Here is an 11,069-nt window from a genome sequence, read left to right on the forward strand (position 1 = left end):
TGTGTGTGTGTGTGTATCACGTCTTGGCAACGTCATTAAATAAAAGGTCTGTGGACAAGAGCTAGAAATACAAACAAGTGCACTCCACTGAATCAAAATATCAAAGAAAGTAATTTGTTGGGAAATAATCAGTCAGAAATTAACTTCAGAAATGGCTGTGTTGAGCTGGTCATCGCTGTCACCTTTTGTGAGTTTTTGAGGTACGTGGACAGTTGTATTTGGGGTTAGTCCTAAGGCAGGAACAAGAGGGGACAGTTATGCCTTAGGAAAATCACAGCCCTAACTCTAAGTCACATCAGTTCTGTGCATTTTGTTGGCTGAAGACAAATTCCACCTGCTTCTTGCCACATTGAGGGCATAGGTGTGACCTTCATGCCCACCTGGGCCCCTGCAGAACTCGTAATACACATTTTGATGCTACCTGGTAAGTGAGAGCACTGTCTGGGAAGCTGAGGAGGGGGAATGCTTGCAAAGCTGAAAGGAAAGGGAGGCGCTTTAAAAGAACATGCAAGGTTAACCTTCTGTGGAACCCACCCTCACGTGCTTCAAGGGGGAAGCGCACCCACTTGTCATCACTGTCTTGAGACAGGGGTCATGAAGCCAGCTCATTTCTGCTTTGAAGCAGTGTTCACCTGTCCCTCAAACATGATTTTCAGACATTTCATAATTTTTTATATAATGAATTTGGTGGAAAATATACAGGCTTAAAGTTTTTATTTTAAAACATATGTTGGACATATTGCAAAATCAGCCTGGTATCCTCTTCAGAAGAGTCTGTGCATGTATGTGTGTGTGTGTGTGTGTGTATTGTATGTGTGTGGTATGTGCATGTGGCATGTGTGTGGTATGTGTTTATGATGTGTATGGTGTGTGTATGTGGTGTGTTTGGTGTATGCATGTGTGTGATATACGTGTAGTATACATGTACGTGTACATGTGTGTGTGTACACAAGCGTGCGCGAGCGCGCTGAGGGTCGTGAGATTAAGTAGTGAACACAATATGCACTTGGGGTTTCTGATTCTTAAGCTGTAACAAGAATTTATTCACTTTCATAGGCCTTTGAAGTGGTAGTGGTTAGAAATTATTAGAAGATGGTGCTAAGTGAGACACATTTGCATTTAAAGGGCACCCCATACTTCCAAAATATCCTAGTGAAGATGCCTGGCCTCCACCATGGCCTAAGAATTCTGAGAAGGACCCCCCAGAGCTTGGCTCTGGCCCGGGCCTGCTGGAGAGGATCATAGCTGTCTGACTGAAGGAGTGGCCTCGGAAGCCCTCTCTCCCCCAGTGTGGCACTGAACTCCACTCTCATTCTGTTGATAGTTCCCTGCACTCCTGGAACTCTCAGCATGGTCAAGATCCTGTTTCTTCCAGAACCTCAATTAGGGATTTGCAGCTTCACATGAGGAAGAGAGCCCGGCAGCTGCCATTTGCAGTGACCTCAGAGCCAGGGAGTGGGTTCATGAACCAGCAAGCAGAGCTTCCAGCTCTCGAGCTGCCAAGGGCAAGATGAGCCCTGAGATCCACTGTGTGCTTTCCCCATGCCCTGGCCCAGAAGATTACACTAGCCATACACACAGTCATGGATATCGGGACCCCAGGTCACCCCTCCTCTGTGACATTGAGAATCAGGCAGGCCTTACAAATCATTACGCACCTTTAAAGGAGGTTGCTCTCACTTCACTGATGAGGGACCTACTGTTAGTAATCTGTTAAACTCCACCTCCACAGTCACCTGGCAACAGCCAGGTATGCTCCTCTCATAGTTACCTGGCAACAGGCAGGTAGCCCTGCCCACTAAAAAGGGGCTGCTTGGCCCCTCCTCTCTCTCTTGTCTTCTTGACCCAGCACCTGTAGGTTGTCCTCTCCCCTCCCCTCTTCCTTTCCCCTTCTCTCCACGTGGTCATGGCCGGCTCCACTCCTCCACTTCTCTACTCTTTCTACTCTTCTCTCTCTCCTGCTCTCCCTCTCTCTTAATAAACCTCCCCTCGTGGAACCATCTAGTCTGCTGTGATCTGTCCAAGCTGCATGTGACCTTTTATTGGTGCCGAAACCCAGGATACGAAGACTTCAGGGACCTCAGCTGCTGCAACCATACAAGATGGACACAATGACCACTCAGACTTCATCTGCTGCTACCCGCCACCACCGAGCGGGTGAATTAACATCCGCTGCTACAACCCCCGTCCCATGCTGCTGCTGCTGCTGCAAGGCTCGTCAAACTTCCACCATATGAGCTGAGCTGCTGTGGCCGCCCGTGTGGTACTCTGCCACATGGGCCGGGTACCAGGACAGGCATGTAGACCCCCGTTCCACATTTCCTGATATCAGACTGCACAAACTCACAAACAGACATCGATTAATTGGCAAGGAGTTTCCGCTCGGCTTGAGGGACCCTGAACACTGGGTTAGCGCCTGGCCAGCGCTTCCTGGACTAAGGGTTTGACTTTTCATGGCCCCAGTCCATATGGCCTCTAGCTGATCTTCGACTTAAGACATTGGCCCGTTGGGTGGTCTTTCCCCCTCTCAGAAATAGCTCATAACCCCTCCCCAGCTCTTGCAGCCCCACAGAAAACTGGTACCAGTCGAGCTAATCCTGACTGGCTAACTTCTGGTGGGTTAGCCCGGCCGAGGCCCTTATTTGATTGCACGCGACAGCCCGATTATTATAAGCAGTGACTGATTTCTGTTGCCAAGCGTTATTTCAAGACGCTGAACTAACAGATTGGTAACTAACTCACTCGATGGGCAATACATTGTCTTCGTCCGTACCCACAGACACATACTGCCAGCAGTCTGATAACTGGAAAAATTCCCTATACCCCTTTCCATGTGTTCTGCCTGCTCCCCACCCAAGGTTCTGCCCCACACTCCTTTCTAATTTTTCTTTTTAATTAAGCCAAAATGGGGGAATTACTGTGACTCTAGCGGATGTCTGCAGGTTCCACACACTAACCTAGAACTGGTAAGCTTCCCCATCCCCCACTGGCCAGAGTAACCCTCCACATAGTCCCAGGGAAGATTCCTTGAGCTAGAGTGTCCTTCCCTGAACTCTGTCCTTCCCTGAACCTCTCTAGGATGGCTCCCCTTGGATGAGACACTTCCCCTCTTCCTCTCAAGACAGTTTCTCGCCACTGAGTAGCCCAGGCCAGGCCTGGACAGACTGTTTTCTTTGCCTCAGGAGCACCGGCTCTGACCATAGTCCCCAGGTGTCTCTTCCAAGGGCCAGTCTTTCGAGCCCTTTTCCCTTTCCTCCTCCTTCATCATTTGCGGGTCAACTGGAACCTCAGTCCCAGCACCTTGCCTGGAAAGCTAGCGGGTCCAGGGCCCAGGTAGCTCCCCTTGTCTCCTGCGATTGGTCAGCCAGTTTCCCTCGTCCCTTCCCTCTATGGTTCTTAGCTCTGCTCTGTGTTGTCCCCTTACATCCTGCCACCTGGGACCTGTAAAATGAGTGCTAGCGGTGCCTTCCACTACAAAAACAACTAACTGTTGCAGTGATACGGGACATGCTTACTTTTCCTAAATGCAGCCGCCAGAGTCACTGGGCAACAACTTCCGGCTGCCAGCAGGAAGACCCACCCTGCAGCTGTGCTGCCGGCCCCCGCAGACCTGACCCGCCTACAGCAACTGTGACTCACAGCTCCAACCTGTGACAGCCATACATACAATCCAGCTTTCTTAACAAAAATGTTTCTATGCCAATACAAAAATGTGCTTTTCTCTACCTACACAACATGCCAAACTTACTTAAGACAGGATAAGAAAGGCTCTGTCTTGATAGATTTTTACTACTGCTATTATTCTATTCAGTTACAACCAATCCTTATGGCTCTCAATCTTGTCAGAAGTCTGCTGATAGTATTTTTAAGCTTATGGCTGACAGAATTCCCAAAGCCTCTAACAGTTAACCCAAGATGGTTTCAGAAGACGGACACCGGACTCCTAGAACATACAGCCTGGATTGTGTGTGGACAAATACAACTGGATACCCTGAGTCAAATGACTTGGCTAAAACAAGGTAAGTCATTTCTCATGTCACGAGTATCCATTCCACAGAAAAAAGCCCTGCGTCTTCTGCGCTTAGAAGTGAGACTGACTTCGCCCAAGAGATTATGGAAACCACGGGAACTGTTGGCTAGTGGACTCTGTCATTTTTTTAAAAATAATATATAACTGGTAGATTGTTGTTTACTCTTTATCAGACTTCTGACTACATTGACAGCTAAGTTTTCACAGATATTATCTGTTACCTCATTACCTAAATTCAGTTGAAAGACTGCTTGTGTTGTTAACTCATGGCTGTTATCTCTTTTGTAAACTTATAAGCTACAGGAAACCCACTCAGATCTACTTCTCATGGACCAAATAGATGCCATACAGATAAATAAAGGTCCCACTCACTATCTATTACAAAGGGTGGGATCCCTCTGGGTTTCGAATGTACATCTTAGAAAAAAATCTTTCTCCAAGTGTTCTTAATCTTATTTCCTGCATCTTGTCAAGTCCAGCTATATCCAATACAGCTCCAGAGAAGCAACCTTCAGATGTTCCATCTCCTGCCACACACACAGCTGCTTCTACTAGACCTGCTCCTTCTGGCCTATCCTCAGATGGCTCCATAGACCCTGGACGTCAGAAAACAGCCAGTTCTCCTAAGACCAGACAAACATCTCCCATTCTTCTAGGTTCCCCCTAGAGACACGTCACCCCCAAAGCCAGCAGGAAGTAGCCAGATTTCACGACGACCCGATTCCTGCTTCGCCATCACCTCTTTCTAATTTTTCTTTTTAATTAAACCAAAACGTGGGAATGTTAGTAATCTGTTAAACTCCACCTCCACAGTCACCTGGCAACAGCCAGGTATGGTCCTCCCCACAGTTACCTGGCAACAGGCAGGTAGCCCTGCCCACTATAAAAGGGGCTGCTTGGCCCCTCCTCTCTCTCTTGGCCCCTCAACCCTGCGCCTGCAGGTTGCCGTCTCCCCTTCCCCCTTTCCTTCCCCCTCTCTCCACGTGGTCATGGCCGGCCTCTACCTGCTCTACTCTTCTCTCTCTCTCCTCCCCACTCTCTTAATAAACCTCCCCACATGGAACCGTCTAGTCTGCTGTGATCTGTCCAAGCTGCGCATGTGAAAACCTTCACTTACAACTCCAAGAAGAAAAGAGACTTGTCCAGTAGCAAGCATCGAGTCAAATGTGCTCAGTCCAAACTGCCTATATTTCTTTTTTTTTTTTAAGATTTTTTTTTATTGGATAGTTTATTTACATTTCAAATGTTATCCCCTCTCAGGGTAGCCCCTCCAGAAACCCCCTATCCCATACACCCTTCCCCTGCCTCTATGAGGATGCTCCCCCACCCACCCACCCACTCCCATCTTCCTGTCTTGGCATTACTCTACACTGGGGCATCGAATCCCCACAGTACTAAGGGCCGCTCCTCCCTGATATCCAACAAGGCCATCCTCTGCCACATACAAGGCCAGAGCTATGGGTCCCTCCATGTGTACTCTTTGGTTGGTGGTCCAGTCCCCGTGAGCTCTGGGCTGGTTGACACTGTTGCTCCCTACATGGGGCTGCAAACCCCCTTAGCTCCAGAGACTGCCCCACCTGGGGATCCATCCCATATACAGTCACCACACCCAGACGATATTGTGGATGCTGGGAAACGCTTGCTGATGGGAGTCTGATATGACTGTCTCCTGAGAGGCTCTGCCAGAGCCTGACATAGTCAACCACTGGACTGAGTGCAGAGGTCCCTGATGAGGAGTTGGAGAAGGGACTGAAGGAGTTAAACTGCCTATATTTCAAAGGGAGCTCTGCTGCTAGCGTTGTGGTAACAGATAAGTTACTTTTCCTTTCTGTGCCTCAGTTTCCTCTTCTATTGTACTAGGAGAATAAGAACTCTTCCTGAGGACATTATTAGCAAGTCTGGCTCCTGGTGAAGGTGAATAGTGCCTCATGATCCCAGCCAGAAAGGTTCTAGGAAGATGAGATCCTCACCCTCACACACACCCCAGAACTCTTGGCTCACCCCAATGTTCCTCAGTCATTAGCCTTTCGGCTCCTCTGAACTCATTTGAATGGGATCACAGAACATTTCAAGTGGACACAGCAAAAACTGATGCTTTAATTACCTGCTTGAATATGAAGCACAGACTCACTCCTCCTGTGGCTTGTTTGCTTAAATTTCCTCCGAGCGTCATATCCTCTCCAGGCTAAAAATATAAAACCATGTGCTGGCAATGACATTAATTTAAAAGCGTGCCAGAGAATTGATAGAAGCTGTTCTACCTCCGATCTGTGTCTCTCATCCCCCACCCGCACCCTGCCTTCTCCCTGAGGAAAATCAGAGCCAGCAGATGAACTACAGTGGAGGAAGGGCCTTTCTGAACTCTTGGTCAAGTTTTCAAAATACTTCTGAGGAACCATTTTTTTAAATCAGGCTTTCCCAGAACATTTTGAGTTTTATTTAGTAATAGCAGGAGCCCCTGGTCCCAGATGAGGTGGTTTCCTGTTATCCCAAGAAAGGAAAAAGTCCTGCCTTGGGCACAGGGGTTAAAGCTGGTGGTCAGGGCCTGGGGGAGAGAGACTCTGACATCTTTCAGATAGAGGTGATGCACAAAGCCTCCATCCCAAGATGAGAGGCTGTTGTCTGTGTCCCCACATTGGCCTGAGCATCTCTGAAAATACTCATGAGGCCCAAAGCATGCTATGGTTTCTTGTTATAAGAGTGCCAGAAAATTCATCTTGTGCATTTCTGTCACTTTGTAACCGCTCCTCAGGAGCATGAGAGTCAGGTATGGATCTCAGCATGCATCACAGATGCACATAGACAGAGGTATCAGCGGGCTCCGAAAAAGCCTAGAGGCTTGTTTCCTTTGTTTCTCAGTCTCAGCTGTGCTACAAAACCCTACTAGGTTGGTGCTAGCCATTGTGATGGTACAATCTCAATAGCACTCTGAAGTGCACATGACCTCAGTCATCTTGGGAGGCGGGCACATGCAGAGTGATGGAGTTTTCCACCTTTGGTCAGCTCATACTGCTCTGTCTCCCCACCACCAGGGTGTTATAAGGGTTGAATGTCTATCTTTGAGATCAGAGATCACAGAGAGCTTCCTTTCACTCCATTCCCAGCTATTATGAGGCTTGACTTGTATAGGTGCGTGACAGATATTTGACGAAGTAAGGGGAGGAAGGGAGACATCGAAAGGGGAAGCCCAAGGTGAGTGACCCAACCACTCAAATGGTGAGGAGTGGCCCTGGTCAGAACCACACCACTTACCTGACTGGATGGTTATGGCACCCTTGTCTCTCTTCTCTTTGGCTCTCTTGTATCTCCTTGCTCCGAGCCAGCCCTTGGTATATGCCTGCAGCATGACCACTCGGCCCATGACTTCTCGCAGAAGCAAATTTAATTGCTCGACATGGTAATATTTGAGGAAAACCTGAACAGAAGCATTGTTTTAGCATTACGTTCGGGCTTCAAACCAAAATCATGACTCCACTTTTATTGCAAATATTAAAGCCGTTGTCTAAGTAAAGTTCATCGTGATTTAACTTAAGCATAAAGTGTATTCATTATCTCTGGCAAACACAATCCCCTATCTAAAATGAGGTTGCAGGGTTTAGACAATCCTCCAGGTGCTGTCTGGGACTGCCTCCCAACCACCAGGGGTTCTATTTTCTCAGACCAGCTCTGCCCTCGTGGCTCCTCATAACCTGTGATGGAGGTGCTCAGGTCCAATCTGAAGCCAGCTGATAGTCTGGAAGCCAAGAGACCTGGGTGACCCCCAGCAGCTGGATTTCCTGTAGAGAAAAGCTACACGCAGACTGAAACTGGCCTTGCAGAATTAGCCATAAAAACCTGCTCTCCTAAAGGGATATGATGTTTCCTCAAATGAAAATCTACACGTGATGAAACTAAAATCAGAGTACGCATTAAATAGCACACGTCTAACACAAAAGTGGGCAAAAGGGAGCTCATGGCTGCTGATACTATGATTTATGTGTTAGCATGTGTGCTAGATCATGAAGTATGGACGGGGGACCTGGTAAAGCGCTTTCAAAGATCTCTTTCTAGAGATGCTAAAAGGTTCTCGAATTACAGAGCCACGTATAAACCCTCCACCTCCGCCTTGTACACCCCCAGACTTCTGAGTTAAGGCCAGCAAAGACTGTCCCTCTTTAGGTTGGAGTCTTGCCTGCTATGGTATGCCAGGTACAAAGCCATTTGTGCTAGCTGTCAGTGACAGGAAAGCATCCCAGATGACAGTCGGAATTATAAAGAGAGAGAGAGAGCTACCTTTGTTTTCCCCAGGACCCAGTGATCTAATCTGGACTTTTCCAAGATAGCAACACAGCTCTCTTTGTTAGCCGGAGGTGTTTGATGTGCTCGGAATGCCAAGTAATAATACCTACAGAACAAAAGAAGAGAACAAAGCATCGTCAACCCTCTTTTCACCAATAGTAGAATTGTTCAGGGCCCACCGGTAAGTCTCCATTTTTTCTGGCCACCAATAATAGTCTTGTAAGTAACAAACGATATATAATTTATACCTCATTTCTTTGCTTTTCCTTACATTCATACTTTTAATGTTATTTTTCTAACCCATATTCAATGTCTGCTTTGTGGTTTTTGTATGCAAAAACAAAATACATGCTCCTGTTAGATAGCTGCTCTAGTGAATGCCATAATTATAAATGTTAGGATTACTGTTAGAATAATTTCAAGTCCATTGCATGTATTTGTACTCGGCTTTGAAAAGTCTCATCTGAGGTGTGGTGTCGCTGGTGGCTGATTCTTATGTTTCTATCTGGAGGAGGCATGTTCTCTTCATACAGTCCCTATTAGCACGTGTTTTCCAAAAATCATTTTTATGATTGTCCGAACTTTAAGAAGAAAGGGTTTCTAGGTGGAGTCAAAAAGTACCACTGTAGAAAAGACAGAGTCTCCTTTCCTGGCTCATCACCAGGTTTGTGGCTATGATCCCTGTAACAAAAGACAGAGCAACAAGAGAAAGATGTACACATTTACTTATAATGTCTGTTTTCTATGATGCAGGAGCCTCTGTTCACAAGGAAATGGCATCCTAAGACACAGTCACACTTAAATATTGTTATGTAAGGTTTGATGAGGTGGTAGAGACAGATGACTGAACAGGAGGGCACAGCTTCATGACAGCAACTTGGAAGGACCTGGAAGGCCTGCATGCTCAGGTTTTCCTGAGTCCCAAGGATATCCCTCTCCTCTGAGATCATAATAAGGTCTTACAACCAATTTATGGAAGGTCTCATTTGCTCTAATTGCAGTCTGTCTGTGGGAATAGCAGGACAAGGTCACAATGACCTTCCTGATTCTATTTGCTCAGGTGCTGAGATGCCACATTTTGGGGTAATGTGCCCCAATTGTCATCACTGCCAAGAGAATTTTTCTCTTCCTCCTCCTCCTCCTTACCTACCTCCTTCCCCTCCTCACCCTCCGCCTTCGTCTCCTCACCCTCCTACTTCTCCTCACTCTCCTCCTCCTCACCCTCCTTCTCCTCCTCACCCCCTCCTCACCCTCACTCCCCCTCTCCTCCTCCACCCAGGATCTTGCACATGGAGCATAGGCTCTCCCACTGAGGTATAGCCCCAGATCTTCCTTCCCTTTTGATATTCTCATTTTCATAAAGTTACATGACAATATTCTCCTTTCAGAAAATGTTATCTTAGTTTTCCCCTCTCAGGACAACTTTCAAGGTTCCTTTTTCTGCTCTTTGCTGCCATCTATAATTAAATTCAACCTTTTTGAAACTTGAAAATAAAATAAATTTCCTTGTTAGAGGAATTTTTCCCCATTCCTCAAACAATTCTGATCTGCTATTAAGAAATTCCTTTAAAATATAGACCTGTTTTGACTTGTAAAAGAATATCAAAATATGAAATATATTTCTTTTTCCTGTCAAATAGACCCTTACCTTTCTATTTGTAGAAAAATAAACATACCTGATCCATACTTAAATCAACTTATTACTGCGCTATGGAACTATTTTACAGGTAACATATGAGGCCATATTTGAAGGAAACATTTGCATCCAGAGGGAATAAGAGTCAGTCTCCACCTGTGGGGAAGAGGGGCAGCATTCTCAGAGCCCCTAAGTGCTGGCGTATGGTCAGCTAAGCCCAGAAACCGGCTCAGTTGGAGAAGGGGCTTCTGGGAACTGGGGCTGGGCTAGTTCAGGCAGCTGGGACATCTGCTTCATCCTCAGCTTCTCCGGGACTATCATTAAGTCATGGCTTCTCTCTCAGCTTTGACCACAGCAGAAAGACTGCCCTGGTGTCCACAGGAATGGTGGGAATTGGTGGCAAATTTACATGACGGGCTGTACAGAGAGCTTAAAGTTTGAGAGCCATGAAAAAGTAGGGGTTTTCTAGATTCTTCAGCCCAGAGGTACGCCACACGGGGTACTCAGCAGCTCAGAATCCCAGGCTTGCTCGAGGCATCACATGATACTAGTGATAATAGAACAGTTATAGGAAACCTAATGAGTAAAGAGCAGTTTGCAAAGCTGAATACGACGCAAGGCAGGGTCCTGTTCTCCATCCAAGGGTTTCTTTCTTAGGAACCTGTGAGTGTTTCTTAGGCAGAATGTTTCCTAAACTAACATAAATATTAGGACTTAACCCACATCTCTTAATTTATTGTGATGATAATGTTCATATTTGGCAATGGCACAGACAAGAGGTAAACAAGTTGCTGTCATGAAACTGTGCCCTCCTGTTCAGTCATCCGTCTCTACCACCTCATCAAACCTGACATAACAATCTTTAAGTGTGACTGTGTCTTAGGATGCCATTTCCTTGTGAACAGAGGCTCCTGCATCATAGAAAACAAAGGAAAAGGAAACGGGGTGGAGATGGGTCAACAGGTAAGAATGCTTACTGCTCTTGCAGAAGACCCAAGTTTGGTTCTCAGCATCCATGATGGGGTCTCACAACATGCTTGTAAGTCCAACTCAAGAGACTTGACAGCCTCTTTTGGCCTACACACACACACACACACACACACACACATAGAGAGAGGGGGAGAG

The 11,069-nt window shown here is 46.7% G+C and overlaps 1 protein-coding gene across 1 annotated transcript in view; it reads right to left on the reverse strand.

Annotated features, from left to right (window-relative positions):
- Myo3b (myosin IIIB) overlaps positions 1 to 11,069 on the reverse strand; it is a 335,931-nt gene that overhangs the window by 116,245 nt on the left and 208,617 nt on the right. The window contains exons 26-28 of the mRNA XM_028763039.1: positions 8,303 to 8,414; positions 7,283 to 7,445; positions 6,135 to 6,215 (exon numbers count right to left, since the gene is read on the reverse strand). Coding sequence (XP_028618872.1) covers positions 6,135 to 6,215; positions 7,283 to 7,445; positions 8,303 to 8,414 — 356 coding nt within the window. The remainder of the gene's footprint in view (positions 1 to 6,134; positions 6,216 to 7,282; positions 7,446 to 8,302; positions 8,415 to 11,069) is intronic.

Source organism: Grammomys surdaster, unplaced genomic scaffold (genome assembly GCF_004785775.1).
Source record: "Grammomys surdaster isolate TR1022 unplaced genomic scaffold, NIH_TR_1.0 136, whole genome shotgun sequence".
NCBI classification, from domain to species: Eukaryota; Metazoa; Chordata; class Mammalia; order Rodentia; family Muridae; genus Grammomys; species Grammomys surdaster.